At 40.7% G+C, this 26,157-nt stretch overlaps 2 protein-coding genes across 3 annotated transcripts; both read left to right on the top strand.

Moving 5' to 3' along the window:
• Positions 1-640: 640 nt before the first annotated feature.
• Positions 641-11,965, top strand: UTP6 (UTP6 small subunit processome component). 2 transcript variants are annotated; one of them, XM_074922220.1, is made up of 19 exons: positions 641-789; positions 883-967; positions 1,566-1,607; positions 1,687-1,779; positions 2,353-2,400; positions 3,182-3,245; positions 3,795-3,913; positions 4,423-4,500; positions 4,909-4,990; positions 5,887-5,968; positions 6,563-6,744; positions 7,585-7,664; positions 8,357-8,434; positions 8,620-8,805; positions 9,519-9,599; positions 10,474-10,583; positions 10,671-10,737; positions 11,037-11,109; positions 11,669-11,965. In XM_074922220.1, the coding sequence occupies exons 1-19, from the start codon at positions 698-700 to the stop codon at positions 11,824-11,826; spliced, it is 1,800 nt and encodes a 599-aa protein (XP_074778321.1). In that variant the 5' UTR covers positions 641-697; the 3' UTR covers positions 11,827-11,965. The 2 variants fall into 2 exon arrangements, with proteins under 2 accessions (XP_074778321.1, XP_074778320.1); XM_074922219.1 differs by having other exon boundaries at positions 642-789; positions 8,620-8,799.
• A 1,650-nt stretch (positions 11,966-13,615) lies between these two features.
• On the top strand, positions 13,616-17,599 carry LOC141967945 (coordinator of PRMT5 and differentiation stimulator-like). The gene is made up of 4 exons (XM_074922221.1): positions 13,616-13,700; positions 14,538-14,625; positions 15,178-15,423; positions 17,430-17,599. The coding sequence occupies exons 1-4, from the start codon at positions 13,668-13,670 to the stop codon at positions 17,597-17,599; spliced, it is 537 nt and encodes a 178-aa protein (XP_074778322.1). The 5' UTR covers positions 13,616-13,667.
• Positions 17,600-26,157: the final 8,558 nt, after the last annotated feature.

Here is a 26,157-nt window from a genome sequence, read left to right as displayed (position 1 = left end):
ATTAGTCATTTCCCCCTGTGCTTTTTCAGAGAAAGGGCTCCTGCCTTTTCCTCCAGGAGGGAGTAATTGCCACAACAGGGCAGAGCAGGTGTGAAGCTGGTTCCATCTCTTACCAGCTCAGTGATGGCAGTGACAACTCTGAGCAAGAGAAGATACTGCTGTGGATAATACATATTAAAACAACTCTCTCAAAAAAATTACCTCTCGCCTCCATTTTATTGATTTTCCAGGACTTCCCTCATTTAAGAAACTCAAATTTACCGTCACCTGGTTTTACTGGTTGTTTTTTTCAGAAGAAAGGTGCCGCGTGAGAGGCGAAGAGCCGTTTCTCCTGGGAGGATTCCCACCGGAGAGCAGTGTGCTTGCAGCGGTTCGGGGCTGATGTTCCGTCACCCGAGTCTGGGCCGGTGCCACGTCAGAGCACCCCGCGCTTCTGCGGTTCTTGAAGCGCTGAAGCTCAGGGCTGTTGCCGGGCCCCGACACGTCCGTAGCCCCTTTCGGGGCCGGTCCCAGCCGACGGTCCCGGCTGAGCCGTCCCGGGCCGCCCGCCCTCGCCGGGGTTTGCCGTTTGCCGCCGGGGGGCGGCAGAGCGGCGCGGCCCCGGAAGGCGGGGGCGGGGCGGTGCGACCGGAAGTGACGCCGGAAGGGGCGGGGCGAGGCGCACGCGTGAGGCCGCTGGGGCGCCGCAGCCGCAGCCATGGCGGAGCGCGTCGAGCAGCGGCTGGAGGACCGAGTCCCGGAGCTGGAGCAGCTGGAGCGGGTCGGGCTGTTCACGCGTAGGGAGACCAGGTGAGGCGGGAGGTGGCCGGGGCGCGGTGGGGGGCAGCGAGCGCAGGCGGCGCGGCCGGGTTTGCCCCGCTCGCTGATTTCCCCTTCCCGTAGGGCTGTCCTGAGGAAGGCCTCGGCTCTGGAGTACAAGATACAGCGGAGAGCACTTCGGAAGGAGGATTTTATTAATTACATTCAGGTAGGCTTTACTGTTCAGCTGAGCGTGTTAGCTCACGTCGTAGGTGCAGCTCAGTTAGAAGTGAAGTCATTTTGCAGTGATATACGTGGCTGATTCTCGAGGCCTCTCCTCACCAGGTCCCTAGTGCTCACTTGTAAGTGTTGTGCTGGCATGGGCTCGTTATTGACACACTAGAGCACGCAGCATAGCCGCGAGTTGGTGCCTGCGTTTGGGATGAGAGAGTCTTTTTGTGCCTTTCCTGTAGTTTTTCTCTCTCCAGGGATGCAGAGACCCCAGTTCCCTGATGTGCTGTGCAAATTGTAGTTAAGTGTAATAATTTTTTTGTGGTGCTAGAAGTTTGGCTTGTGCATTATGATTCTAGGAATACTGAATGCTAATGTATCAAGTCTGAAATATGTGCAATATAAATACTCAAGGTTAATTTCAGTCAGCCTTAGAAATGTAGTGATCCAGCCAAAAAATTGTTGTTTATGTTTTCCTGGATGTAATTTTTATTGTTTACATCATTAGCTATAAAAAAATTTATTTGTATTTTTTTCTCTTGCTGTTATGTGTCTCCTCATTTTTTTTTTTAAATGTTTTTTTCTCCCTATTCTAGTATGAAATTAATCTGCTGGAATTGATCAAGAAAAGAAGAGCAGTAAGTTTGTCAGTTATTTAGAATGCAAAATACTTTATGCCAGATTTTCTGTTGCAGTAAATTTTTTTTTTTCTCCAAGCGCATTGGATATTCGTTTAAGAAGGATGAAATTGAGAACTCTATTTTACACAGAGTCCACAGTCTCTTCAACCGTGCTACAGGGAAATGGAAGGTAAGTTTGTTTATTTGTACTGATAGGTTGAAAAGTGCCCTTTTGGTATGTAAAAATATCTAGATATTGCCACAAAATATTTGCAATAATACAGAAGAATGTAGTAGGAAAACTAAGTGGACATTTGGTCTTGCAGTTAGCAAGTCTAGATGGGTTTTGTATACAAACAGTATTTTGTCCTTTCCCAGTCATTAATCCTCAGTTGTATAGAGCCACGTATTGCAGTGTGAGTTTGGTCTGCCTGTTTGGAACTTTCGGCTGCTTTAGGAAAATATATCTAATGGTAAAACCTAAATGAGGCACCTCAGGAACCATTACAGTGAGGTCTCTGTTGAGTTCAGTTTAACGGATTTGTCTGTGCATCGTGAGATAGGAGGGTTGGTTTTCTTTGCATGTTTTGCAGGAACTTGAAGATCTGGGACAGGAAAAGGAGAACTTTGAGATTCAGAATTCTTCCTCTCTGCATGCCAAGTCATTGTACCAAGGGCATATTGTTTACTTGTCAATGTCCAAGTGATTTTTGTGCTTGCCTTATTGTAAGGTTGATTCTCTTCCACCTTGCATTTCTAACAGGAAGATGTCCAGCTTTGGCTTTCACATGTTGCATTTTGCAAGCAGTGGGTGAGTTTTAAAAATGCTAATCTTAATCTGTGTTGAGATACTGGACAGGTGTTTAATCAGGCACATGGAGGTTGTGTTACAAGACAGGGGTACAGACTTTACTGTCACATGCTGTAATACTGAAAGAATTTTGATAGTATTGGAGTTGCCTGGGATTTTCACGGATGTATCCCAAGTGTAAAATTTGACTCAAAATGAATTGGTATGAAATCTGATGCTTACAGGTGGCAAAGGTAAGGCTAATTATATAATTTGGTTTGGGAGAATCATAATGTTTGTTCTCTGGAATGAATGGATCACCTGTCTGTGAGCTGCGATTTTTGTTCCAAACATTTGTTATAGTGGCTATTCTGAAAAATACAGTTTGGCAGTTCTGTACTTCATAAGCTTACCTCTGCAACTCTTCACATTATTATTATCATTCAGTTATTGTCTTTTCTGTAAGGAAGAAGGTGACCTTGTAATAGTTATGCAAATGGCTAAATTAAAAAATACAGTCTTTACCTCAAAAGTGGTCAGAGACTATGGGTTTGTGCCTTGGGTAACATTAGCTATGTAGTTCAGAGAGGTTTGAGTTAACTATGTTAATCTAATCTGGTAACATTTAAAATCTGGTCAGTATTGAATACATATGAGAAACTTTCTACTGAAGATAAAGTAGTAGAGAAATGTCTTTTCCGGTACAATTGCATTACAACTTGTAAGTTTTAATAATGTAACTTTGGTGCTGGTAGTTCACTTTGGTACTAGAGTGCGTAAACCAAAACTTCTTCTTTCACAGAATGCAAAACATCAGCTTAGTAAGGTGTTTTCTACCATGTTGGCCATTCATTCCAATAAACCAGGTAAATAAACCGATGGTGAGTGCTGTGTTAATGACTCAGTATACGTTGTATAGTGTTGGTTTAAGTTCTTCTAGATCTCAGTTCAAGCTATTGGGGTAAAAGTTCCTACTCTCTTTTCTTTGCCTTGCTGCTGCTTCAGAGAGAAGGGCTCTGACAGGGATTGTGCTGAGCAATCAAAAGGTGATGTGAAGTGGGAGTCCCTATGGTCTGAATGACCATTTCCCAGGTAGTCGGGGACTAGGTAGATGTTTTGGAGGTAGATGATGTTGAACACTTGCAGCTGCATTTTGGCTTTTGAAGACATCATTGTAGAGCATTGGATCTGTAGCTGTATCAGATTAAACTTCCTGGATCTGCTTAGTTTTTAGTCCTTTAACTTGGTTTTACCTGGGAGATAATCAGTCTTATTCCATTGCTGAGATTATGGATTATGCTGGGGTGGATATGCTGAACAAAACCAGCCTGTTCATCCTGGAGAGTAGCTTCAGAATAGGTTCTCATGACCAGCTGCTTGCTTTAACCTTAATTTACTTGTATCATCTGTTGCAGCACTGTGGATTATGGCAGCAAAATGGGAAATGGAGACACAGCTCTCATCAGAAAGTGCTAGGCACTTGTTCCTTCGTGCTTTGCGCTTCCATCCAGAGTGCCCAAAGCTTTATCAAGAAGTGAGTTCCTGGCTTTCTTCTATGACCAGTTGTTTGATTAATCAGACCAAATCAATCCAGCATATTTCCCAGATCAGTATGAGAAAACTGGAAAAAAGTTTTGTAGCATTTTTCAGTTGTTTAGTAAATCCTGTGTTTATGTAGGTTTTCACACTGTTTATAGAGAACTGTTAGAATCCCTTTCTAAAGTACTGTAAACTCTGCTAGGAGATAGTTGTCTGAATTAGACCTGGTGTCCCTAGCCTTTGCCTAGGGAACATGGTTTTGTTTGAGAGAACTGGAATTTGACTAGAAAGTGGTAATTTCTGCATGTGGGAAATTTCTGAGTAAATATGTAGGGCAGATAGCTATATGCACAAACCTTTAAAAACCAAGGACATATGTGGGATGTTGACAAAGTCCTGATTTGCAGCTCCTCAAATAGAGCTTGTTTTACCATATTTGTGGACTTAGATGTTTTATGATTTATCCCCATCCCCACAGTAATTTCAGTTTATTCTCTCTTGAAGTATTTCAGAATGGAACTGATGCATGCTGAAAAACAAAGGAAAGAAAAGAAGGAATTTGAACAAGCAAAGATGGACTTGGTAGGTCAGCTAAACGAAGAGATACTGTTTGCTTGCATAATGCACGGAAAGGATCTGTATTAATGGTGTGTTCAAGAACAGCTTAGAGGAAGTTTTTCTTTGTCCTGTGCCTGTGTTAAGCTTTTCAAGTGTTGGCCGGTGCTCAGCAAAAATATTTCATACATTGATTTTTCTTTATGTTGTAAAGTCTTTTGTTACATCCCTCAGTTTGAAAGTTAATAGTAATTTCTGGAAAGGAATAGTTAAACTTACTATCACTTTGTTATAGTTGATATGCAAATTAGATAACCATAGATTTGGATGAAGAAAAACATGAATATTTTATTCTGATATGTTTTTCACATTTGCAAGAATGGTAGCTGAGGAAGGAAAATAATTTTTTCAACGATGTTATGGTTGATATTGCAGGGGGAATTCAGTTATTCCGAAGAAATTCTCAATGGGGAAATGGCTCGCATAATCTACAGGGATGCTGCTCAGAAAATTAAAGGTGATTTAACATTTCTTGTTGTTTACTGAACATTTGGTCACAACTAATTGGCTAGCACTAGTGATGAAGTAAGAATTCAGACGGGTAACAAAACAGGTTAGATCATTTTGAATTAACCAGGCTTGGTAAAATTCACCCATTTTATTGAAAGTATTGGGTAAAATAATTGCAAAGTAGTAGCAGATATATTTGAGAAACCATGACAGATGAGGATATTTTGGAAGACAGTTGGCAAAATATAATAACAATGTTGAAAAGGAAAGGGACATTAGAGGAAATTACAGATGGAGTTGGCTTAATTTAAATTCCTGGATAAATAGTGGAATAAATAGGCATAAAAATAATTTGTAAGCACCTAAAAATAAGGAGGTGAGTAATGGCTGACAGGGATTTGTAATGAATTAATGTCATGTCAGTTGACATCCTCAGAGGTAAGTTATGGAGATACAAGATGGATGGATACAATTCATTGATGTATACTGTGCAGCTTTAGAGAGGTCTGTCCCGGACCTCCACAGGAGCCTTCTGTGTTTTCATTGCAGAGTCAAATGAAGGAGTAGAGGAGGTGCTGATAAAATTTGCAAGTGGAACCTAGCTGGAAGGTTCTGTAAGCATGTCAGGACAGGACTAGTTTATCACTTTGGAGTCTGGAGTGTCCTGCCTCTCCTGGCCTTTTTTGTCTAACTGGATAACATGAACTCATGAAGAATATCGTCAGGCAGCCAACATTCTAACATATGGCTTATATAGGTGAAACCCTGAGATTTACAGAAAAGAAAAGCATATCTATCTAGATACTTACTTTTGACAAAAGCTTGCAAAGATACAGAAATGCAGTGTGCAATGGATATAATACTCCACTTGATGGTTTTTTTTTTTCTTCTCTTGAAATGTAGGTGTTGAGTTCCATCTGGCTGTGCTTTCTATCGCAAAGCTCTTCGATTTTACCCAAGATCTGCAAAAAGAAATTCTTGAAAGGTGAGGTATGGCTTTGTGTTGGGTGTTTTTATTATTTTGTTTTGTTTTTTTAAGAAACATGTTCTCGGAACTTGGCTGATTTATAGTGAGTTGACAGATTAACAACTAAAGGCAGTTCCTCTAGGGAAATAGAATGTTAAGGCCTATGGGAAATCCTTTAAGAAAAACAAAATACGGGCAAGCATGTTCGTTAGAAAAGGATCTAACTTCAGAAAAGGCTTTTAGAAGCTGCTAAGAAAAACTTAGTTGTTGCTGAATAATTTCTACACTCAGTTTCTGCAGGAACTGTGGATTTTTCTAGTGTACTTTGGTTCTTTTGCATCTTTAGTTTGTCCAGTAGTTCATCTCTCAAAAGAAGGATCTCTCTTGAAACCTTCCTGTCTAGTTCATGCTATTACTGGAGAATATCCATATTAAATAAAAAAACAAAATAGGCTAATATTTTTGTCTTTCTCTTGTGAAATGGTAAAATTTTTTTTCTCTGGCACTTGATTACTTAGAAAGCAAGTACATTTCTATACTAGTATAACAACTCTTCTAAACATACCCGCAGAAGAATGATGGTTGGGGGTATTACAGATACGGCATGTTTAGTTTGCAGACCAAGTATGCTGATGATCCTCTTATGTGGGAATACATGGCCCGTCGTGAGCTGGAGCTGGGGTCCCTGCAGTCCACAGAACCCACCACAAAACAGATGAAAGTATCTGAAATGACCCAGAGAGAGGAACGATGCTGTGCAGTCTTTGAAGAGGCTGTGGGGGCAGTTCCGACAGGTGAAAAGTTCTGCCTGCATTTAACCATCATTTTTTCCTGGTACCTTGACATGCTGTGTACTGTGAAAGCTTTGAAATAGGTGTTGACAGGCTCTACCATACCTAAAAGAAGGCAAGCCATTTTTAGATGCTACTTTTGGGGGGGTTATTTTATGGGTTATTATGGTTATTTTCCAATGGATTTATGTTCTTGAAGGAGCTGCTTAACTGAAAGTGCTTTTTGTTGCTTGTTTACTTTTATTAATGTGATTTAACTAATGAGGAGAATAGAAGCCCACAGATGAATAGAACTTTGGGAGTTGGAAATAGAAAAAGTTTTCTTAAGGAAACCTGTAGAACTCGAGTGTATTGCTGGTTAACTGTGAGTAAGCAATGCTTCTGAGTTGCCAGTGGAATGGATATCCAGCCTCAACATCTGGCATTGCCCTTACTCCCAAAGGAGGCTCTCAAGGCACTATCTGTGGAGTGGACTCAAACTTGCTGTGCTTATATAGCCTTTGAAGACAAGGATTTTCTCAACTGCCTGTGAGTGTCCTTGCTCTTGCAGAACCGTAAAAACTACAGGCGAAGGGTACACAGAGCAATTGTGACAGTGTGTGCTGAAGCCTCAGTTGAATTAAGAGCTTAGTGCTCTTTAGAGTTAATGGCTGCAGCTTATACTGGGAAGCCATCTTAAAATGTTAATGCTCTAAATGTAGGGCCTCTGTTAGAATACAACATTCTAAAACAAAGTTGGGTTTAACACTCGAGTGCTTGGATTCTCTGTATTCCTTAAAGACAAGTATTTGTGCTTACTCTTGTGATTCTCTAAAGTGTGATGTTATGCCTTTGATTCTACAGAGGACATGTGGAAATGCTACATCACTTTTTGCTTAGAGAGATGTAAGAGGAAAACCAACAGTGAAGAATTAAAGCAAAAGGTAAAAGCCCATTAGGAAATTACAGTAATAAATCATCCCAACTTTTACTGACTTTTGTAATCTATCAAACAAGGAGCAAATATATTTTGGCATTTTATCAGAAATACTTACCTGCAACCATCATTAAAAATCATTTAGCCTCCATCTGAGGGGATCACTTTTACTGTCAAATTTAAATGGGCCTGCCTGAACATGAATAACTTGGGCATAAACCAGCCTTGTCAGTAAAGTACAGTGACCTCTTTGGATGCGAGTTAAGAGTGCAAACTTGTTAATGTTTGCTGACTGTCCTGCAAACCTGTTCATCCTTGTTCAAATAAAAGGATGAATTAAAATGACTATTGCAAATAAATGTTGAGTAAAAATTGGTGCTGGCACATGGGCACCTTAATTATGTATCTATGCTTGGGTGTGACTCAGTGAATTAAGTAATCATCCTGTGCAGTTTGCTTCCTGTTTAATACAGTAAAAGAACATTACTGTGTTGTTCTTTTGCTCTTTAAGGAAGAAGTATAATTCAGATGCTCAGATTTCCTGTTCATCTTGGAATGTATGCAGGATTAGATACGTTAACTTTTACCGAATTTCAGTGACATGTTGATACACTAATCTACAGCTCTTTGTAATGCTGGGATCTGGTATATGCAGGTATAATGTTATTTTCTTTACGTTTTCTTCTCTGTTGGTTCTAGAGGCTGCAGAGGACACTGAGTGTGTTCAACAAAGCCCATGAGTCCAGTTTGCTGCCTGAAGCTCTCTATAAGCAATGGGTAAGAGTTGACACAGAGGTATAGGTTGTGAGATGGCTGTGAGACTGTCCTGCATTGCTTGCATGCCTGTCTTTACCATTTTGAGTAAAGGTGGGCAATATTGTGTTCAAGATATTACAAAGGTATTGTTTTAACAAGGTATTACGAATCTCTTGTGGTGATTAGTTCTGTCTGTTGGGTTTTAGCTTCAACTATTACTGGAGTCCAACCTCTTTGAGAAGGCTACAGAGGTGGCAGAAGCTGCAACAAAACGCTTCAGCCTGTCAGTGGAAACGTGGCAGATGAGGCTGCAGGTGCTGATCCAACTGAAGAGTGACAGTGTGACCCAGTGTTTTGAAGAAGCTGTTAAGCACGTGAAATCTAAGGTCTGTGCTGGTTTTTTGGACTTGCACACTAGTCTTGGGCTGGAAAACTGATACTTATTTGAGGTAGTGGGTTTTTTCCTTCACAAGACATTCAAAGTCCTGAACTGTTTTTATGGTCAAAAATAAGAACTTGACATTTCACATGCACATTGCATTCCAAAGCATTGGGGAACTGTAAATTCATTTCAAATTCACACCTATAAAATCTGCTTGCAGGTGATGTTTTGCATACTTTGTGGCAGTCAGCTGGTATTCTTTGTGTCTTACTTGAAAAATGGTGTTTCCTTTTCTTCGCTGTTCTGAGATATTTGTGTGTGTGGTATTTGAGGCCTTGAATTAGCTATGTGCTCTCTAACTGTTCCATTTCAAACCCTGGGCACAAGGAGTGAGGAGAGCAAACAAGGAGGTGATTGTTTCTTTCCTCCTTGTTCTTGGAAGTTACCTTTGTACTGCAGTGTTTGGTGATGCAGAAGTACTTGTCTCTCATCCGTGCCAACCTGTCTTGCAGCTGTCCAGCTAAGTAGTATTTGTCCTGTAAGTGAGGAAGGAAACATGAAGTGATTTCAGTGTGCAGTCCAAAGTTGTCTTTCTAAGAGCTATGTCTAAAGGACTTTTTTTACAGCATCTGTAATACAGAACCTGGTGGATGTGTTGCTGTCAGTTTCTATAAATCAGAGTCACTGTATTTCAGTCATTTGATTTATCTGCTTACTTTGTAGGGCACTTTGCCATTATGGACCCTCTGGGTGGAATGGAGTGAAAGCACAAACAGCAAGGAAGACACGGACGCTCTCTACCAGGTACTTAACTAATAGAAATCGATTTTTGATGACAGTGTGTAAATACATGGGAACAGTGCACATGGATGGAATGTGTAGCAAATGCTTTACACTGCAGTTCCTTCATGGGTGTGTTGATATCAAAGGATTTCAAGTAAAACTCTGTTACCAAAAATCAACTGGATGTAGGCTCATGCACATATGTCCCCATGCTTCTAAGACATCTTGATGTTTGTAAGCACAACCAGTGATGGACTCTTCTTTTACTTAATAGTCTAGAAATTGTGCTCTATTTTCAGATGTCTGTCTGAAGATGGAAAAGAGAATTTTTCAATCAGTGTGAAAACAACCTTGTTAAAACTCAAGATGAAAACTGGGCTTTTAATCTCACTGTAAATTCCTTAAATAGTTTAGGGCAAAACATTTTCTCTTTGCCTGTAATGTTGGGTTTTGGGGTGGTTTTTTTCCCTATTTACAACATAAAGCATGTATTTCAGGTGGAAGCTTGAATTCAGTTGTTTGTAGAGCATTGTGAAACCCTCTGCATGAACGATATTAGGGAAATGCCAATGGCCAGCTGTATGGACTATTGGAGAAGACATGTATTTTAGGTTACAACCTAAATACAATATTTTAATGTGAAAAGTATTGGATGTGTTACCTACTAGATGATCTCCAAGGTCCTTTCCAACCTAAATGATTCTGTAATGCAGTCTTTCAGACATTTGTGATGCTTTTGTCCAGTATTTTTTCTCACTTATGAGATCTGCTTTATGTCAGGTACCTAATTAGGGAAAAGGTACTATTTGGTTTCTTCTCCCTTGTTGTCTTTTAATTGTAAATTATGTGGTTTATTTGTTTGTGCTTCTTTTTTTTTTCCCTTTTAAACTTGCAGAGATCCTTATGTGCCACAACTCCTGCTGAATCTGTGACTATGAAAGAAATGTATCTTGACTGGACTTACAGAATTGGTGGTTATAAGAAAGTTAAAAGAGTTTTTACCAGGTGACAAATAAAACCTTCAAACCTGATTGTTCTAGGGCATATATCAAAAAGGCTTGACTTCTAAAGTTACTTATGTTTTTACTTCAGCCTGTGTGAAAATCGTCCATTTTCACTTGACTTCTTCAGGAAGATGATCCAAATAGAAAAGGAGCAAGTAAGTTGTTGAATATCCAATTAGTGCCTTGTATTTGCAAAATAGACTTCTAACTTTGGATTTAAATAGGAAACAGAGGGCTTATGAGTAGTGTCATTAGTTTGTGCTCTGTTCATATTTGTCTTTTTAAAGTTGATTCATAGCATGTAATACAAAAACAAGTTCCATGGTAACTAATCTTTGGCAGTGTGCATGTGTGCGTGTAATTACCATGACTCTTTTTCTTTGTAAGAATGTAATCAAGCTGCAGATTCACTTCTGTACAAAATAAATGGCCTTTTAATACCTTCCTTTGTTAGGAATCCTGCAAAATGCTTCATCTGAGAGAATACTATGAACGTGCTTTAAGAGAGTTTGGTTCAACAGATTCTGGTAAGAGGATTTTATTTATTTATTCATTCATTCAGTGCTGCCTCTTTTATTTCCATCCATTTCAAAAGGTAACTGTTTGTTCTGCCCTTGTGATTGCTGTCATGCAGAGTGGAACTTACTTTTTTCTGTGGCATTAAGCGCATAACACTCTGCAGTGACCCTTCACTTTCAGTCCAGGGTTGTTGTGCACAGTGGGATGGCTTCTGGACTACTAGCAAATAAGGTTTTGACACTGGCCTAAGAGATGCACATCCCCTTTAATTTGAATTTGCAGACAGTATGGAGGTGTTTTATATGATCAAGATTTCTTCAGAATTCCTTTTAAAAAAGTAAACAGCTCAATTATTGCTACATTACTTAAGACATGACTGTTCCAGCTGGGAATAGAATCCAGGCTTTGGGTCCTCAAGGGCAGGTGGTTGTAGTTTCACAAAGTAAACCTCATTGTGTTAGCATGAAGGACCCTTACAAAAACAGAGTTTCTATGGTTAGGTTTGGTATGTTTGTTAAGTAATAATTTAATCAAAATCTAACCAGAACTTCTATTTTTCTTTTAAAGATCTCTGGCTGGATTATATCAAAGAGGAGCTAAGTCATCCCCAAGGCAAACCAGAAAACTGTGGGAGCATTCACTGGCGAGCTATGAAGATGTTGCAGGGAGACCTGGTGGAAGACTTTATTTCCAAATACACTTTACTGCAAACTGGACATTTATGAAAAACTATAAATAGTTAAAATAGTTAAAGTGCACACTTTTTTTAAACTTTTGTACAAAGGTAAATATGTTTCTGGATCTTATTAAAGTGTACCTTCTTTACATCCTTGCATATGTGAAAAAGAGTAATCATCTGCCTTACTGCAGTTGTTTCTAGTGTTGCTTCTGCCAGGGGCAAGTTCAAGTGCACCGTTAGAGGCGAAAGCAAAGGTGTTTCTGAGTATGTTCTTCACTCAGACTTCTGAGAGTAAACTCTTCCTCCTGCCTGAATGTTCAGATGGAATAGTCGTAATATGTCAGCTTTTACACTGTGTAAAGCTAGTATTACAGCACCTAAATGCAAAAAAACCCTCCTTGGAAACCACCTGTGGGAGACCTTTGTATCTTACTATACTACTGAATAATGAAAAAAAAAAAAAAGTGAAATACTGGAGAAATAATTTGTAAAATTATGGTATTTATCCTTTATCATTTCCTAGTCTTGAAGTCATCTGTAATCCTCTTCAAAAACGCCAACTTCTCTGCCTGCTTTGCACTGATGTTTGTATCCTAAGCTCTGAGAGTGACTGAAGTGTTGAGATCTGTTTCTGATCTACACTTAACTTTCTGTCCATAATCTCTGAAAAATGGGTAATAGTTGTTGGAGACAGTGGTGTCCTTGGCTGTTTATAGAGCCACATTTTCCTGTGTCAAACCTGTTAAATCAGCATATATAGGAACATGCAGCAGTAGTTCCTTTATCTAATTTCCCAGTGACTGGGTGGTGCTATGACAATACAGAAAAATAGTTCCTTAAGATTTTTTTGCACAAGTAGAAACTGCACCTTCTGTGAAGAACTTCCCCTAACTTCTGACTATCTGGAAACAAGGTTTGGAGCAATAGCCTGTTAAATTGCTCCTTCTGTGACATCTGAAGTACATCCTACTTCGCCTTTCCCAGGCTTTTAGCCAGGCCATCTTTGATCTCCCCAGTAGTTCTCAGCTGTCTTGCACCTGGTGTCATGCTTTCCCCCCCATAATTGTTCCTCTCTGCCCTTTGTTATGTTAGTTCCCTCCCCTGAATTGTTCATCTTGCTGCTGGTATTACACAACAAAGCTTTTAAGCACAAAATTTAGGTTTGGGGGATTTTGTTTTGGGGTTTGTTTTGTTTTTCTGAGTCCAGCAAAGCTCACGACCACCACTTTGAAGTGGGCCCTTTTTCTTTACCTGTCCTGGTTCATCGCAGAATTTTGCCACTCTGCCTGCAGCACCTGTTTCTGGAGCCCCCCCTGGTCTGTTTGGCACAGGTGCTTCCCATCTCCTAATGCTTTCTCTGAGCATGCTTCTAGCACAAGCTCTGAAGGAGATGGTTATCTTTTGGCAAGATTAAAAAGCTGCGGAGCCTGGAGAGGTATTGATATTTTATTTACAACTTTGAGTGCAAATGTGTTTTCTTACTCTCTTGTCTGTATTTCTCCACCTTTTTTCCCCAGTTGTTTTAACTGCTTGTTTCTGCCCTCGTGTCAGACTGTTACTCTTTCTCACTAGACACAGTTTTCAGTAGCAACTGATGAAGTTAGGCGTTCAAAAAGTAGAGACGGCGGGGGTCTGGCACGTTGGGAGGGACGCGGGAGCTCGCACCGAGGCCGAAGGGAGAGACGCTGCCGCTCGCCATGCGGGCGCCTCCTTTCCAGCCGCTTTCACGACCCGTGTCGTACCGAGCTCCGAGGCACAACCAGCCCGTCCGGCGGCCGCCCTTCCTCGGAGCCTGCCGGTGCCCTCGGGGCCGAGCGGCCCCGGGAAGGCGGCCGGGGGCGGCCGGACCAGCGTCTCCTCGCGGCGGCGCCCTCAGCGCCGGCCGGCATGGCGCGGCTGGCGGCACCGCCGCCTCGGCAGGTGCGGGCGGTGCGCGGGGCTCGGGCGGGCTCGCTTCCCCGGGCGGGCAGCGGAGGCGGCGGGGCCCGCCCCTGAGGGCTTGCCCCAAGTATGGGGCGCTCTGCCCCTGCTCGCCGGCCGCGACCCCCGCCAGGCCCCTCCCGCCAGCAGGCCCGGCCGCCGCTCTGCGAGCAGCTGGGAGCGCGGCTTCCCGCACCCGCCGCCCCGGGCAGAGGCTGTCCTTCAGCGAATCCGTCCTCGTTGTAGTGGCAGTGGTGGGGATAACTCACCTTTACTTTGCTCTCCTCTGCGGACCGTCTAGACCAGTTGAGGTGTTACCTTCTGCGCCCCAGCTGCGCGTCCGCCATTTCCCTCCAGCTCCCGAGGGCTGCCGCGGGCTCTGGCCCTCTCCTGTCTCCTTGGCACGTCGGCTCCTACAAGGTGGCTGGCTCATAGTCTTTGGTGCTTGTACTCATTCCACGCCTTGGGCTTTCGTTACCTCTCTGGCTTTCCCAGTCAGTTGCTGCTCCCAGACTGACACATTTTGGGTCAATTTTGGGACCCGTTCCCAGAACTCAGGGTGGCAGCAGGATTATGGCCATGAGTGAGGAGACTGGCTGCTCCGTGGTTGCTGCTGCCTGGGCTGACTGATGGCAGCAGCAGGATGAGCTGTCCCTCGGCAGGTTTGCTTTCCGAAATGAAAGCCTGTTTGTTTTAAAGTCTCTGATTCAATAAGGGAACAAACAAACAGGTCAGGCTCAATGGCTCAGAAACACTTAAATGCAGTAGAAGTTTAGTGAGCCTCATTGGAGGAATTGATGAAAGGTGCTATTGGATTCTTCAAAACTTGTCTTGTAGGTGATGGCAGCTGCCATAGAGCCCACAAGCTTTGAGGAGGAACAGCTTCCTAATAAGAGAGAAACTATGACCTGGAAGCCCAGAAAAGGTAAGTCTAAAACATTAGGGCAAAACAGAGCACACACAGAGTATTGACACACTCTGCTTGAGGAAATACACTTCAAACTCTTTGGGGATGCATGGGAAATGCCTCTTCAGTTAGTGCACTGAATGATTTCTGTGTAAATATTTGTGTATGCCTAGGTGCAAGAGTAATTAATCAATACTATGAAAAAAAATTTTTTTAAAACTTAGAGCTGTGATTTTTCAACAGACCCATTATTTATAAATGCCAACAGGTGAATGTGATGAAACAAGACTGCTGGGTCCTATGCCCTGTTATAAAGAGTTATTTTCCAACAAGAGTCTGTGGAAAATCCTGACTTGGGCTAGAGTTGTGATGCAAGCCTATGTTTGATGTTCCCAACCATCTGAAACAGCACTGTAGTGATGCTACATGTGTAAGGAATTGCATATATTATAACAGGTTTAGTAGTCACAAAGCACACTTATATACCTGGCTGAATTATTGCATGCTAAGCATTTAATTGTTCCTTTTTAATTCCTAAATATCTCTGTTGGCTCTTTCTGTTGTTTTTAGAATGGTTGCTGAAGAATATTCCAAATGTTCTTGATAGTGAGTCTGAAGAAAGTGAATTCTCTGGTGTCTCTCAAAATGAAAATGTCAGTGGCTCTCCTGTTGACCTATATCCTGATCTGGAAGACTTGGGTGGTGAAGATTCCAGTATGCCTGAGGCTGTAACTTTTCCAGAGCTGCAGACAGCTTCTGTGTACGAGGTGGAGGACTGGGATGAAGAACTGGGGGACTCTGAATGTAATCCTTATGGTGAGTACAAATTTACTTGTGCTTCATTTGAGTTTTGGTTAGTATGTGATTGGAGGTAGGTGCTTTGCAGGAGAATGTGTTTTAAATTACTCCATGTCCTACTTTGGGAAGCAGTGTTGTTGTGGACCTTACGGATTTGTAATGCATAATTTTGTTGTCAAATATAGGATTTAAAGCCAGTGTTGTCAAGTTCACATGAAACTCTTGAGCAATTGAATTCTTGGGGAGTGGAATGGTAACGAGAATGTGTATTGAGCTTCTCTGGAGAATCTAGGTCTGACCAGTGTATCTTTGTTATTCCGAAGCAGAAGAGAAAGGTACATGGAGTGCAGGAATGTAACTTTTTTGTATAAACGCAGTTCTTCCTTTCCTTCAAGAAAATTGTTCCAGACTGTACACTGTAATGTTCCTCTAGAGCATGGAGTTCCTCAGAGGGGAGCAGTACAAGTGATTAGTCTCAGAGTATGGTTTGCTGTTGCTTTTGCTGTAGAGGTTTTTTGGTTGTTTGGTTTTGGGGGTTATTTTAGTGGTAGGTTTGTTGATTTGGTTTTTTGAACCTTGATTCTCTTAAGTGACATGTGATCAGTCCCATTGCAAAGGTTGCGATGGATAGAAGCAGTTTCATCTACATCTTTAGAGTAGTGTTCATCCTCCAGTTTGTAACCTGTTTCACAGTGACTCATGTTGAACTCAGAGTCTCATCCTTCCATTTGCCAGGCTGTATGGTAGGACAGAACAAGTGGATGGAGTTCAGCCAGCAGTGGCTGATAACCTGCTGTGACTTGTTGATGCAGAATAGTACCATTTCCATTTTCTTCTTAATGTGTATCTTTTGTAATTAATACAAACACTCCTTTCTTTGCTTAGGAAATATCAGTTATCTGTTTATTTTAATTCCATAAAAGGATGTTGTAGTCAAGTTCCATTGTTTGATAATGGAAGGAAGTGGGAAAGTTTTTGCAGACTTCCTATAAAATCATTCTGATTTTAAAATACAAATACAGTAGTGGTTTTTCACACTTGGGTAATGAGAGAAAGACAGTTTCCTTTTCACATGTTTTCCTCTTTTCCTTCCTGGGCTTTACTTTTAATCTCTTATTGGCTCAAATTTATGGATTTATTTTTTTTTTTTTTTTTAAATTGGAACTGTCACAAGTTCTCTTCCTTTATTTAACTAACTCATCTCTACCTGTAGCTTATGTTCTTCAGATCCTTACAAACTAAGGAAGCTGTGGTTGTGGGATTTAGGTGCTTGTGAAGGATACTGAGTAAAAATGTCTGAGTTGTTAACCACCACAAATAAAAAATGTGCTTGTTTGGTTGTTTTATGACTTTTAAAAAAATCATTTAAAAGGTTTGCTTTGGCTTGTTAGTGCTACTGGAAGGCTGACATGGATATACTGTGTTGGTCCTCTGCTGCCCCATACTCTGGGCTTTTCATTTGCTCAGTCCTTTCAGTGTCTGCTGGCTAGAAATCTTTTGCTTCTGTTAAAGGACTTTGCCCTATTTTTGTGCTAGGTTGGTTAAATAACAGGCTTAATTCTAGCTTAGTGGAAATGTTGTTCAGAGCTGGCTTTTACAGGACCCCACCCTTCCATTCTGTCCAGTGACCTAGTTCTTAGAGGGTTTGGAGGGTTCCTAACTGCGATGTGATTATGGAAGCAGTGGGAAGGGGAAGAAAGAGAAAAGTAATGGTTTCATGAACCTCTTATGCCTGGAGAAAATGTAGAACTGCATGCAGCGTAAGAGCTAGTGTCAGGTGTTCTGAATCCAGGTGTTCTGAATCATTAAGCTTTTTGGAAAACTGCTTTGTTTCTGTGACAAGGACCTTCATTAAAGTGAAGACATCACCAAACTCAGCTTTCTGTTTGCTTTGTTTGTAGGTCTGATTAATGAGTGCTGACAGATCAAATTGAAATAGTTAATTGCAAAGTAATATGCTACATCATACCATTGGTTTTCTAAGTATCTCCCATGGTTTAAATCTTTTCTTTGATCTTCTTTAGATCCTGGTGATCTCTACTGTGGAAGCTTTCAGGAAAATAATCTTTTGGCCTCATACTCTTGGCAAGAGGATTCGTTTTACAACCCAGACTGTCACCATGCAGCTTGCCTTTCTTTTACACCACCAGTTAGAATGACCGAGGCTGGCCAGTTTGATGATGCTGATGAATGAGGTTGACCCTGGTCAGAACTAAGTTTGGCTTCTGAGTTGGATTATGTTCTTCGCCAGTTGAGTCATATCAAGTCCTTTGGCTTGCTTGCAGTTCTGTATAAGGCCAGAAATGCTACACCATCTCTGAAGTTTTACTTAGACTGCTTCTGAGCTGTTTATAAATTGACCATGCTTGACCTCTGGAAACAAGATTGCAGGTGCTAGCTGTAAGGAGTCAAGGCATTTCTGGACTTTCTGTTTGTATTACATAGATCTATGTTGTTGCTAATAATTGCTTGAAAGGCAGTATTTAATTTCTAAGCTTCAGCTTGTTTGCCAAGCTTTGCCAGTTTTGACATGCTGATCCCTGTGTGTCTGTGTAACTTAGTTTTCTTTCATTTGATGCTGTCAAATTGGTTTGGACAGCTTTAAAAACTCTTCCTCCTTCCACTTCTCTGTTGTATTTCTATGTTGCAGTTTGAGATTCTGTATTTAATACTGGTGTTAACAAAATTAGTCATGACATACAGAATGAGCTGGTTTGTTTTTCTTTTACGTGTTTCACTATAAAGGAATTATGGATAGACATTTTGCAAATACGCATGTGGACATCCAGTAGGGCCTGCTGGATCCAGCAGGAAGGCTGGGTGCTTCAGACTGCCTCCCAGCAAAGGTTTCTCCACCTTACACCCTCCTGTATATGGGCATATTATCCTTCAGTCTCACAGTTGTCTTCATAACATTCTCATGTGACATCAGAGGTGTAATAATGAAGAAAATACCTACTTTTATGTAGTGTCTTGCAGCGAATAATCTCAGTGTCCTTCAAACAGTAGTGGATTAAGGTTCCTCATGCTGCTGATATATTTGTTTTGTTGTTGTTTGTGTTATGGCAAATGAGGAGATGGGAACACAAAATAACTCCATAAAGTATTTAAGAGAATAGCTAGAGCTAGAACCATATCCTGCTTGCCTTTGCTTTGGAGTTAAAGGAAATGTTCTCAAATGAAGTATGTAAGTGGATTGAATGGCTGTTACTTGAGTAACAATAATCTCTGACTAATGCTCATATTCATTAATCACTTATCTTTCAAGAATTTTTTGTTGGCTTTGTGTTTTGACACTGACTGATACTGGAGCACAGCACCCATGTCTGTTTATTCTCACATGAGGAGTTAACATTTACCACGGGGAGATTTTTCTTTTTATATTATCCAATGTATGAGACTGAAATAATTTACTTATTAGTTTGGAAGGAGGAAGTGAATGACACTGTGATATTTGTTTAATCTTCTTCTTGAGAGGAGAGGAAGACAAGAGCTTGGAAGAGTCTTTTCTTCTGGCACCTGCATCTTACTACCTAGCAAGTAATCCAAGTAGAGTGGAAGCCTGGTGTTGAGGATGCAAGAAAGATGGCCTTTTCTTTATACCTATATGATGGAGTGATCTAGGGATTAGTATTTCCGTCAAAACTTATTTTGGCATGCCTTCAGAACACATACATACAGCAGAAAGCACGGTCTAACAGACTTCCCTCCCTGCACAAGAAGAAAGGCCTCGCTGTGCTGAGACGTTGGGTGTGGTTTTTTGTTCTGTGGGCTGCTGTGTATCAGAGTGCAGCTCTTTGGGTCTCCTGCATTAGATAGAACATGCACTTGTCTCTGTGGAATGGAAATACCCACTTCATCAGGTTTGAGTGTATAATGGCTTCTTTCTCTGAGAAAAGCGGGATGAAACTCTGAGCATAACTATAACTGACTTACAAATGGGAGGAAAATTGTTGACTTGCAGTTATAAACACAATATTAATAAATATACATTGAGTACATATTACTGTTGAAATAACAATACACCAGTAAATTGTAAAAGTTCTGAAAAAGCACATATTATTTTGTGAGCCTATTGCTTCCCAGGCTTCAGTTGTAGATGGCAATGCTCGACACTACCCTGCAGAGGGCAGCAAAAAATTGTCTACCCTGTTTAGCGTATTTTCATCTGGCACTAAGTTTAATCAGCAAGTGTCAGATCCCCGGGCTGGTTTTCTAACGTTGATAGCAATTTAGATCTGTGTTCTGCATAGCCCTGTTGTTCCCCAGTGAGACTGATTCATGGCCCTGATTAGATTCTCTTTTTTTTTTTTATTTCACTCTGAAGTTATACTTACTAGACTGAAAAATTTCTCCCATGGCTGAGAAAAGAACATCATTTGACTTTGGGCTTAATATATTTTTTTACTATGCTTGTGGGAGATGTCCCACCGTATTTAATAAAGATGAAACTAACAGAATTCTGTGTAGGATAACCAAGAAGTCTTTATAACATCATTTAGGATGAATTTCTACCTGTATGTTTCCAAAAAAACATCAGTACCAAAGTCTTCAAGCCATTTTCTATACATTCTATAAATCGTTTGGTTTTTCAGCCTGTACCTTTAATTGCAATCAGCCTCGTCTATCTTGACTGTCTTGTTATTTGAGGAGAAATTGTCTTGAATGGCTGCCTTGCCAAACTGCTTGTATTTTAAATCACTGTAAACTGAAAAGATTTCAGTTTCCCTTTAAGGTTAAAACTGACCGAACACCCACCAGCTTTGGAAAAAATGGCATGAAGATTTTACAGCAGAGATGAGATGCATTGTGCTCTCTAGGGATGTGTTGGCAAATAGAACTTCGTTTGTCTTGGCCCTGCTTGTTAGGGAAGGGGCTTAATGTAAAGCTTGATCTGAATGCTCTCAGACTTCAGTGGGATTAGAAAACCAGATGCAGACTTCTCAGAAAGCATCTCCCTGGAAGGATTTGAAACCAAGCTCATGGATTCCAATGTTTCTACACTACAGAGTGTTTAAGATTCCATTGTGAATCTTGCACTGAGCCTGTTTTGTGGTGATACAAGCATGTCATTCTAGGCAAGAACATGTTGCAATTAAAAACAACATAAGGTACCACATGAGACAGCAATTCAAGCCAAGAGCGCCAACTCTTCAGCCTGCTCAGATTATTGGAGGGAATAGAGTCCCATTACAGCACCAAAATCGTAAATATTTTATGTGTACGAGAAACACATTGGCAGTACATAGATCAGTTGGAAAATTTATCAGAAGTGTCAAAGATTTCTCAGTTAAATGCACATCTCTAACAAGATTTCCCCCTTCTGTACCTACTGTATAAGATATTCAAAGGACAGAAGGCTCTACTGCAGGATAATATGTTTGCTGGGTTTGTATTGTGGGTAAGCCTCAGTAGTATGGCATAATAGGGTGGCTCAGAAGACCTGGGTACAGTTCCAGAGTTGTGTTGCTTTTCTTCTCATTTCCCCATTTTGCAGGTACAGATAAAGATACCAACCTGTTTGTAAAGAACTTCAAACTCTCCGAGCAAGAAATTTTGTCTAAATAATGTGTTCAAAACTCTGGGTTTTGTCTTGTTTTTCATTTTCTTTGAAAAGGCCAGCAAAGAAATGAAAACTTGTTTTGGGTGCATCTGTTGTTTCCTTTGAGATCTACAGGGAATGATTTGCAAGAGGAAATAATTGAAGGAAATGTGTTCATATTTCCTGTTGATAAGGTACAGCACTTAATTCAGATTGAGATAGTGGTTTCTTGCTCTTGTATAACCATAAAATCCACCCATTTTAGTGTCTTTTAAAGACACCACCGCTTGACTTGTTGTTTTGTCCCATCTTTTAACTAGCATGCTTTTGCTCTTACACGGAGAAAATGCCTCCGCTGTTGAGGAGACTGTGGAAATAATTTGACAGACTAAAGGAAAAATGCTGATGGCAGCAGCCCATCCTGACCATCTGCTGCTTCCAAGGACACCAGTGTAAACCCCACTGTAACAAAGGTCATTTTGTGAAGCTAGTGGGTAAGTCTCTGTAGGCATGGGGAAGGAACTTGTGATACTTACCCTTGTGGTTCTGTATTGCAAACATAGACATCAGAGGCTTGAGTATTAGAGGATAAATGTGTGGTGGAGTTGTTTGTTCTGGGAGTAGCAGCTACTCATGGCATAGCTTCCTAGCTTGGAAGTTACCTACTATAACTTGACTGTAACCTACTAAAACACCTGACTACAACCTACTAAAAAAAGCTGGGAGGCACACAACCCTAGTAATTGGTTTTAGTGATGGAAAAGGCTTCCTTTAAGCATTTGGCATAGATCCTCAGCTGGTGTAAACTGTTGCAACTCACCACCCAAGCAGAAGCTCTGTCCCTGTATGTCCCCCTATGCAACGCCTGTGTCATCCCTGAGCTAAAGCTCATGTTCAGTGTTCCATTATTGCTGTGGATTTTAGTTTTTAATATAATGGCCTTTTTTTACATTTATCGCAACTCTGTTGACCTTCACAGAACAAAAAACATTAATGTGGCTCAGTATCTATATTTGTTTCTTTGCAGGTTGTTTTGTTGTTGTTTTTTTTCCAAATTGACAATAGCTAATTTCAGGACATGTAGCCAAAATCATCCTAGGAGAGTTAATTTCTTATAATTCAGCAAGTCTTGACTCTGGCCTGAATTATTTGAATCACATCTTTTCTGATCTGCCTGAAGCTTCTGCATTTCATTGTGTGATGCAGGAATTTAAGCCTGAGCTGTATACATAAATTGTGTGTATTTTTTTTTATGAGCCTGAGGTCTCAGTTTGTCATTTTATTTCCCTCAAAAGGAAATACCAGTTAATTCTGCTCAGTCCTTTTTGATCTATTGGTCCTTAGTAAAATTTATGTTGAGCAACACGTCTTCTCTCAGATCTGGAGTACCAGAGAATGCCGAGTTCTCATTGTGCTGCTTTGCATTTTTAATCTGTAGATATTGTGGAATGTTGTTCCAACGTTAAACAAGTTCTTTAGTATTTCTATAGCTACCTTGGGGACTATCCCAGAGCTTTCACATTTTCACTGAGGAGTTCCTTCAGTTACTTAACACATACTAGAAAATATGTTGTTGGTTTTTTAATTGTTTGATCACAGATAAAGTAATATCATTTAATCTGTAATCTTTGTCCAGACACTTTACAGGTTTGTGAGTAAATGTGCAGTATTATAATATAGCACTGGCTGGCTACAGCTGGCTGGGAATTGCGTAACTGTCTCCTGTGTTACATGCTTAAATGCTTCGGGGGAAGTAAATAGGTGTGACAGTGTGATTAAACAGGACCTATACTCCACAACAGAGAGTACAACCTCCTTTTATGTAACTGAGGTTCCAGATAGTAAGAAAAAGTATTTTAGCTGAACAGGTCTTCACAGTGTTGGTGACAGTAGTGTAGTAGAATTGGAATAGCCAAGTCAGAGGTGCAGCTGATACTTCCAACAGGAGCATGGGCAACAAATCAGAATAATATATTAGGGGTTGTTTTAGTAACTTTAAAGGGAAGTGGTGAAAGATTAGAACCTTGTTCAACACTACATCTGAATTAATTTCTAGTCTGGGTAGGCAGCCACTGAAAGCCAATGCCAGTTGGAGCCAATTCATACTGAGGGATTTGGCATGAGTGAATACTGAGCTGGTGGTGACTCGGGTGGATTCTCTGCATGGAGTTGGGGACTGGACTGAGTAGCTCCAAAAACACCCTTTGTCAGGAGAGACATGTTTGGTATTGATTTGATATACCCTTAAGTGGACAATATTAGAAAACTCAGGAACCATATCTGCTCCAAAATAGCATCTTCTGTGAAAATAAAAGATCTGTAGAGGAGGGTAACTAGCAATGTCTAGATTCTATGCTGTGAAGGGCTGTTAGATTCTTCTGCTTGAAGCCAGAGAAATTTCTGTGGCTCCAGTTGCTGTATTTACTTCATTTTACCAAAATATACTGGGTCTCATATAAAAAAAATCTGATACTGCATTGCAATTCAGAACCCCTCTTAAAGCTCCCCTAGGGAAAAGGGGAAGGGTGGAGGGGGAAAATTAATATAGCTGCTATTTTAAACTTTTAATGTGTACATGTCATAGATAGGGATCACTTTGGTCATGTAGCCTAACCCTCTCTTCTCCAAGATACAGCCGAGGAGTTCTTGTGGCAGAAGAAATGTTTCTTCCATATTTGTTTAACACATCTTTTAAGCTCTTATTTCACAGACAAAACAAAGCTATAAATACAGGTTTAATAATTAAGTATAAACACATGAGATGTGCACCCAAGTACCTGGAGTGTTGGTCTGCTGCAACAAGCCTTTGTCCCTGTATGCAAGCCTGATAGTCCATGTGGGGGACCAGGTCTTGTTCAGCAGCCTTACTTGCTGCATTCTCTTTTATACAGGAGAAGAACATATAAGGGAAGTTCACAAGTTTTGTTTCAGTTGTGGCTAGCTCACTATATCACAAACTGAAGCGGGACAAGGAGTAATCTGAAATGAATGCACAAGGTGGAGCCTGTAAATTGCCACAGTGCTGATTCAGAAGCCATCATCATTTTCTTGTGTGCTGTCACTACTGGATTTGCTAGAATACTGGGCACACCTTGCTCTCAGTGTAGGTTTATTAGTACCTTCAGTTCCATATTCTTCATACAGGCCATTATTTTCCTGGCCTGAAACACCTTTTACCTTCCATTTTGTTTAGTTTTAGGTTTTCTGCATCATTCATACTTGATTTGTTTGATTTGGCCTCTTAATTCTGCAGCTTGTAGTTTGCTAGAAGTCTGGTCTTTTCGGTGGGATTGGTCAGACATTCTAGATAAAGCCACTCAGATAAATGGTTCTCAGGCAGAGGGTGCCTGTCTACTAGATAAGAGCTACATTTAGTTCTATTATCTGCACTTGTGTTAATAGGTGGACTAGATTTAGTTTGGTCTTCTGGAGGTAAGTGGGCAAACTGTTTTTCAGACAGATCTGGGATTTGGTTTAAGGACAGACTTTATGTGATCTATAAAGTGCATTGTAGCCCTATAGGAATACTTTGTGTGTCTGGTTCCTGCCTGCAATTTTGAAAGCTAACTGTAATGATGGTGCTTCTAATTATGTACAGAGGTAAATTCTCAGAGCAAAGAACGGGGATTTTCATCATCTGTCCCATTAAGTGCAGCAGGGTTTCTGTTGTGCAAAAGAGTGACTACCTAAAACCAGCACCTAACACTGACAGCAGGGGGGAAGCCCTTCTCAGGTATGCTGGCTGCACAAGGCACCTTCCAGCCCTCCACAGTGTGTAACTCTGGTTAAAGGATGTATTGACTTCTGAAATCAGCCATGTCTCTGTCACTTACAGGTTACATTATTGTCATTTACTTTTAATTAGGTTCCATCTGAAAAGGGGGTAGATGGGGACGTTTTGCTAGCATGTAGCAGCGAGGCTGTTTTAGTAGGGCACTGAAGGTAGCCCTTTTGTTTACAGGGAGGCAGGATCACAATGCTGGGTATTACCAGTTTCCCCAGTCTGGGAAAATTGGTAACAGCCAGCCTTTGTGATCCTGCCTCCCTGTAAACAAAAGGGCTGCCTTCACTATCCTACGAATGGACTTAACCGTTCCATGGAGACTCCAGGGACTGTGGAAACAACCTCTTCTGCTGCACACCTGTCAAGTTTGGTTAAGTTATTCAATTTACCTTGGTACTGGATATAACTAAGTCTTTAATGCTAGCTTCCACCACCATTCAGTCCTCAAGGCTTGGCAACAGGATTTTTCTGGTTTCAGGGCTTCTCTAGTTTGTGTTTCACTTTCTGCTTGAATTTTCCATTTTGGAAAGATTCTTTTCCTTTTTTGTCTGTCTTTTGTACCTCATGGCTGGTTCTGCCTGGGGTTAAATGTAGTTTTTGTTGCTACCTGGACAAAGACCCAGCAATGGGTGCTAGCTAAAGAAAAGAAATATGTTCTCTATTATGGCAGCATCCACCTTGGGTAACAACTTGAGAATTTTATCAACAGTGGCTGGAGGCTGAAATGTAAATATGGGAGAACACAGAGAGTGTGCAGTTACTGTTCTCATTTTTACAATTGTGGCATGCTTCAAGTTGACTTGAATACTTCCTCTTTAATTAAAGCCTCACTTAATTGAGCTGTGAGCTTTTCCTTCTCTAGAGTGCCTTGTATCCTTTTTTGCTGTACTTGCTGTGTTACCTTAGACATGACACTGTTGTGAGAGGGATATTTATTTTTAGCACTTCTTCCCATGATTAATCCATGCAGGTTCTGTTTGACCGTTCAATGCTATTTTAATGATGTAGGCAACAGCTGTTTTCTCCATGTCTTATCAAATATCCTTCATGTTCTAATAATAACAAGGAAGTTTCTTTATTCTTGGCTATTCCAAATTTCTACCCAAGGGATCTCATTGCTTTTCTTAATGGGGATTGCAATCTAGGAATACGTACTTGTGGCTAGATAGATTCTTTGCTTTAAAAAAACAAGTATGTTTGAAGATTTAGCATTCCTTTTATATTGATTCTGCCATTACATCTAGGATGACATTGAGGGTTAATTTATTTTAACAGCCTGGTAGTTTTAACTATCTTCTTGTTGCTTTGGTAAAATGATAGGTATACCAATGTGCTTTGCCATCGGATGCTGTAGGAATGATTTAATTAGACTAATTGCTGTTTTTGTGAACACTTTCATTGACTGTGTTTTAATGCTACTGATTAC

The sequence above is a fragment of the Athene noctua genome, chromosome 18 (assembly GCF_965140245.1).
Source record: "Athene noctua chromosome 18, bAthNoc1.hap1.1, whole genome shotgun sequence".
Taxonomy (NCBI): Eukaryota; Metazoa; Chordata; class Aves; order Strigiformes; family Strigidae; genus Athene; species Athene noctua.
The sequence above is the reverse complement of the archived record's forward strand: the minus strand, read 5'-3'. Positions and strand labels throughout refer to the sequence as shown.